Source organism: Heptranchias perlo, unplaced genomic scaffold (assembly GCF_035084215.1).
Source record: "Heptranchias perlo isolate sHepPer1 unplaced genomic scaffold, sHepPer1.hap1 HAP1_SCAFFOLD_60, whole genome shotgun sequence".
In the NCBI taxonomy this organism is placed as follows: Eukaryota; Metazoa; Chordata; class Chondrichthyes; order Hexanchiformes; family Hexanchidae; genus Heptranchias; species Heptranchias perlo.
In genome coordinates, this window is record NW_027139623.1 from 5,218,357 (window position 1) to 5,224,438 (window position 6,082).

The following is a 6,082-nucleotide window of genomic DNA, read 5'->3' on the forward strand; positions in this document are numbered from 1 at the left end:
TGGATAATCACAACCACAGCTGTGATTGACTCCTGTCCCTGAAACTGGGGACCAGACATTGTGATGAGCGCCGGCCTCAGAGTGTTTAACATTTACTGAGCTGGGAAACTACAACTAACCCCCGAGAATCTGCAGCACAGGCCGAGCGGGGAGGAAAGCCTGTCCCGGGAATTGTCAATCTGGCGAACAGTTTGTCCTGTGAATGTGAAGATGTGAACATTGTGTCAGAGAGAGTGTGTTAAAGGGGCGGGCGGGTTAGATTAATGTCACTGTGTTTGTGTGGCCGGTCTCATCGCCGGATTTCCAAGTCTATTTTGAGTAAAATAAAAAAAATCCCTGTCAAAGGAACGTCCTCCTCCCCTGCCGAGCTCCGAAGTGGAAATTTAAGGTAAAGTTTGAATTCAATTCAAGATTTCAGCCGAAAAACGGAGATCATGTCAGCGATCGGGTGAGAGAGCGCGATCAGTGCAGCAATGAAACGGGTTTAAATCGAAACTGGTGCTTTTAATTCGGGTGAAAGTTTTTCGACAGCAAACATACCGGTGTTAGAGATAGGAAGGGGCTAGTCTGGGACTCTGGAGTGCCCGATTTGAATTGGAATCGGGGAGTTTAAGAGGAGAGAGAAACACAGAGAGGCTGGAGGGGCCGGGAGCTGACAGCAGGATGTCTCCGCCCCGTCCGCTCTGTGCCTTTAAGTTGCTCTGTGCCGCCGCCTCTCGTTTCATTTCTGACCCAGCTCTGACTGTCAGAGAGATTTTCCACAGAGTCCTGGACATGACAGACACTGCAGCCGCCGAAACGGCACCTCCTGCCGCCGCCACCGCTCCACCCAAGGCTCCCAAGAAGAAGAAGGCGGTTCCCAGACCCAAGTCCACCGGCCCCCCGTTGGGCGAACAGATCCTCAAGATTGTGGGGGATTGCAAGGATCGCAAGGGGATATCCCTGGCCGCGATAAAGAAGGTTCTGGCGACCAAAGGCCTGGATGTGGAGAAGCTCCGGTCCCAGATCAAATTAAGTATCAAGAGAAATGTGGAAAAAGGCTCCCTGGTGCAGATCAAGGGCACGGGCGCCTCGGGCTCCTTCAGAGTCGCTAAGAAGGAAACCCAGGCAAAAGTGGTAAAGAAGGTGAAGAAACAAGTGACCAAGAAATCTCCCGGAAAGAAACCAGCGGCCAAAAAAACAGCCGTCAAGAAATTAACGGCCAAGAAACCAGCGGTCAAGAAATCGACCACGAAAAAGGCGGCGAAATCACCAATTAAGAAGAAAGCGGCGGCGAAGAAGCCCAAGACCCCCAAGACAGTGAAGGCGAAGGCGAAGAAGGTGGAAAAACCGAGGGCCAAGCCCAAGCCGAAGTCAGCAAAGCCCAAGAAAGCAGCGGGCAAAAAGAAGTAAAAAATCAAGTGCAACTTGTGACCATCTGAACCCAACGGCTCTTCTCAGAGCCACCCACGTCTCTCAGAAAAGAGCTGATCCCGGAATCAGATGATTCCTGTCCCGGGGCCGGGCTCAGATTTCAGATAGAAATCATTTCAAATAAACCCAGGGTCCTGGTGCCTCGCTGACATTCGCTATCCCCCGCCCCACCCCCACTGTCTGAAATAAAATAGAGAGAATGGGATGTCCGGGCCGGGCCTCACTGGAACTGGCGTGTGTTCGGCTCCAGTCCCAGTTCATTTTTTCTCACAGATTCAGGGCGAGAGTCCGTGACAGGGTAACACTGGCGGAGATCCGCCGCTATCACAGTTCAAACCCCAACACATGAGATTCTTCAAATCAGCTGGAATAAAGTGTTTGTCAACTGCTGAACCCGTCTGGGAGGGGATGTGTGGGGAGATCGAATCGGGTCTGGGACTGAAATGGAAGGAGGCGGGTTGACTTGTTATAGAAGGGATTGTATTTAGGCAGGAATATTACTGACTGTTAATTGTAACGGGGCTTATTTAAAAGCTCTGTTTTTTTGGGAATCCATGAATATGAAGCCCGAGTCTGTAAGGGTTTGTGCGGAGCGCTGTGTTTCGGTTCTATTATCGATAAACGGTTTGAAATTGGCGGTGGAGAAAGCTGGAGGTGGAGCTGGAATATCAGAGGCCGCTCTCCGCTCTGTCCGTCACTCTGACTCTCTCCTCCCCTCTCTGTCCTCTCACTCTGTCTCCTCCGCTCCCTGTTTAATATCTCACTCTGTCTCCTCCCCTCTCTGTTTCATATCTCACTCTGTATCCTCCCCTCTCTGTTTAATATCTCACTCTGTCTCCTCCCCTCTCTGTTTAATATCTCACTCTGTCTCCTCCCCTCCCTGTGTCTGTTTCAGTCAGGTCGGGGCAGGCTGCATAAAAACGGAAGCAGCATAAGTTTGTTATTCATTCAGCAGCGATTTGAGTGAAGAATCATCATGTCTGGCAGAGGTAAAGGAGGCAAAGGACTGGGCAAAGGAGGAGCCAAGCGGCACCGTAAAGTGCTTCGTGATAACATCCAGGGGATCACCAAACCAGCCATCCGCCGCCTGGCTCGCCGTGGCGGTGTCAAGCGGATCTCGGGTCTGATCTACGAGGAAACCCGCGGGGTGCTGAAGGTTTTCCTGGAGAATGTGATCAGGGACGCGGTCACCTACACTGAACACGCCAAGCGCAAGACGGTCACTGCCATGGATGTGGTGTACGCTCTGAAACGGCAGGGCCGCACTCTCTATGGATTCGGCGGCTGAACGACTCGACCCTTTCAAACCGAACACAAAACAAAGGCTCTTCTAAGAGCCACCCACCGCCTCACAGAGAGAGCACTGACCTGGGAACGGGGAGAGGAGAGATCTCGGGATGGGGAATCAGTTTCTGATATTTAATTAGTATAGGGAGATTCCCCAACACTCGGTACAGGGAGATCAGAAACAACGGCCGGGATTCTCGGCCATCCCGAGAGAAGGAGCGGAATTCCCGGTTTCACGGTATAAATGAACAGGCGGGGATACAGACTCTTTCCCCAGACATTACATTCTCCGCTCAGAGTAAAATCCCTCCTCACTCCCTCTCCCGCTGTGTCCTCTCTGCTCGGTCTTTATTTCCTGCCCTCATTCAATTATCAGTTCGATGTCAAGTTTCTGTTTGAGGAGCGGTTCACCGGGCCGGAACTGGCGGGATTTTTGAAATTGAAGCTGGACTTTGTCCCGTTTCGGAAAGCAATGACCGGGGCTTTATTCCCGCCCGTTTACAGACAGATCAGAGAATGAACCGGAATGTGAAACAGCCTGAGGTTTGAGCTGAGGAGTGGGAAATAATGGAGATTATAAAGAGAGAGATTCTTAAATTGCTGGATGGAAATGAGATTTTCTTGAAACTGTTATTTGATGCTCTGAAATTGGCGGGCTTTTTGAAATTGATGGTTAATTTCAGCTCAGCCAATTGGGGCCCAATAACTCCCGCCGTTTCGGTCTGACTGTCAGAGCTCGGTATAAACCTGCAAATCACAGTCCCGGGACGGTCACTCCCTGATAGGATGTTGGACGTCAGCAAATCACAGGCCAGGGGCGGATCCCATTAGACCCTTTAAAAGGCGGCCCCAGAGCGCACTCCGTATTAACAGTCTCTGTGTCTCAGTTTGTGTTGAGATCTGTTCAGAAAATGGCCAGGACCAAGCAGACAGCGCGTAAATCGACCGGCGGGAAAGCTCCTCGCAAACAGTTGGCTACAAAAGCGGCGAGGAAGAGCGCTCCAGCCACGGGCGGAGTGAAGAAGCCTCATCGCTACAGACCCGGCACTGTGGCTCTGAGGGAGATCCGGCGCTACCAGAAATCCACTGAGCTGCTGATCCGCAAACTGCCCTTCCAGCGCCTGGTGCGAGAGATCGCTCAGGACTTCAAGACAGACCTGCGCTTCCAGAGCTCGGCCGTCATGGCCCTGCAGGAGGCCAGCGAGGCTTACCTGGTGGGGCTGTTTGAGGACACCAACCTGTGCGCCATCCACGCCAAGCGAGTCACCATCATGCCCAAAGATATCCAGCTGGCCCGCCGCATCCGCGGGGAGCGCGCCTAAACCCGACCCGGCTTCAGCACCAAGTGCAACAAAGGCTCTTTTCAGAGCCACCAAATCGGCGATGGAAAGAGCTGTGATCTCCTGGGTTGAAATGGCAGGGCCGTGATAAATTTGCTTAAACGGGAAATGTACAAAGGGGAGGGAGCAGATATCAGACGGGCAGGGACAGAATAAATACCTCACACACATCCAAATACAAATTTCACACATTCTTTATTCAGTAATCGCTGACACTATAAACAACTGATCATTCAGCATCTGTTGTATACATCTGGGTAAAATAACAAACCGAGGCAGACTTGTCCGAGGATGGGACGGTAAATAATAACAAGCGTCCCTGGTATTTCTGCATCCCACCCACCCAGTTAACAATTCTGACGGTTCTGGTATTTTGTCTCATTCACCAGACAAACTGCAAATTTCAATCTATTGGAGGTTGGCGACATCTGCGGTCCGGAAGCGAGTACTGCAACAGACCGATATGGATCATTTGTATTTAACAAGTTATTGTTAGTTTCTCGAATCGGAATCAAGTCCTTTGACAGACAGTGACCAGCTCTTTCATAAATACAGTGGGTGGCTCTGAAAAGAGCCTTTGGGTTATCAGATTAAATCTTGGTCGCTTTATTTGCTCTTGGAGCTCACAGTGCTGGTTTTCTTCGGCAGCAGCACGGCCTGGATATTAGGCAGCACCCCACCCTGAGCGATGGTCACCCGTCCCAGCAGCTTGTTGAGCTCCTCGTCGTTGCGGATGGCCAGCTGCAGGTGTCTGGGGATGATGCGGGTCTTCTTGTTGTCCCGGGCCGCGTTGCCGGCCAGCTCGAGGATTTCAGCCGTCAGATACTCGAGCACAGCAGCCAGATAGACCGGGGCTCCGGCACCCACACGTTCAGCGTAGTTCCCCTTTCGCAGGAGCCTGTGAACACGGCCCACAGGGAACTGCAGTCCGGCCCGGGATGAGCGAGACTTGGCCTTGGCCCGAGCTTTACCGCCGGTTTTTCCTCTTCCAGACATTTCCACAATCTCACAAACACTTTCACAAAGAATGAAGAATGATTTCCGTATTGACCCTTCTTATAGACTGAAAGGTCTTCTGATTGGTTGTTCTTTAACACACCTCATTTGCCTATTTCATTAACCAATCAGATAGCTGAGAAACAGAAGAGGGCGGGATTTACCGGCCTCAACGGTCAGACCAGGAATTTGATGAATTTCAAAAAGCCCGCCAATTTCAGTGTAGTAAAGGACCGGATTTCGATCAATGTCGCCCTGAGCACAAGATTTTAAACCCGTTCTTTTTATCTTGTCTTATTCAGCGCTACCCGTCACCAATCGCTGGCGCTATTTTAAAATCTGCTTTAAATTATGTCTCATTCTACCATCGGTTTCAAACTGTACCGAACGGGACTAAATCCCCATTCACAGCATTCCGTGAAGGGACACGTTTCAATTTAGTCTTTATAAAAGTGACACGTTATAGATTGGTCCCTTCTCACAGAGCCGGGAGTGTTTCTGTGAAAAGACGGACCCGGACGGAGCTCTCATTCTGCCCCGATTCCGCTGTGTTTCTGCAAGGGGTGGGTTTGCTGTTGATGTGAGCATTTTCACATCAGCTAGTAAACATTCGGAGACTGGATTCTTACAGTTAAATGAAACACGAAGGGAGTGAGACAGAATTGTAACGCTTTAAGAGCGAAGCAAAGGGGAAGGAGCGGATCAGTTTATGGGTTAGGGATTTCAACGGGGCAGTTACAGTATCACTTCATAATAAGATTGGAATAATATTACAGTATTAGAACAATCCTAAGTAAATATATAGGAAATGCAGCTCCTTCAGAGAGGTTGTGGGTGGCTCTTAAAAGAGCCGTTGATTTTTTTCAGTACATTGTGGAGTTTTACTTGGAGCTGGTGTACTTGGTCACCGCCTTTGTCCCTTCCGACACGGCGTGCTTGGCCAGTTCTCCGGGCAGCAGCAGGCGCACGGCAGTTTGGATCTCCCGGGAGCTGATGGTGCGCCGTTTATTATAATGGGCCAGGCGGGAAGCCTCACCCGCGATGCG

General features: G+C 50.8%; 1 protein-coding gene across 1 annotated transcript; it reads right to left on the reverse strand.

Moving 5' to 3' along the window:
* Positions 1–4,463: 4,463 nt before the first annotated feature.
* On the reverse strand, positions 4,464–5,036 carry LOC137316805 (histone H2A-like). Its single transcript, XM_067980655.1, has one exon. It carries the CDS (start codon positions 5,034–5,036, stop codon positions 4,647–4,649), a length of 390 nt encoding a protein of 129 aa, XP_067836756.1. The 3' UTR covers positions 4,464–4,646.
* Between the last annotated feature and the right edge of the window lie 1,046 nt (positions 5,037–6,082).

Coding starts and splice junctions, on each gene's coding strand:
- LOC137316805 (XM_067980655.1), bottom strand. CDS start 5,036: ATGTCTGGAAGAGGAAAAACCGGCGGTAAAGCTCGGGCCAAGGCCAAG.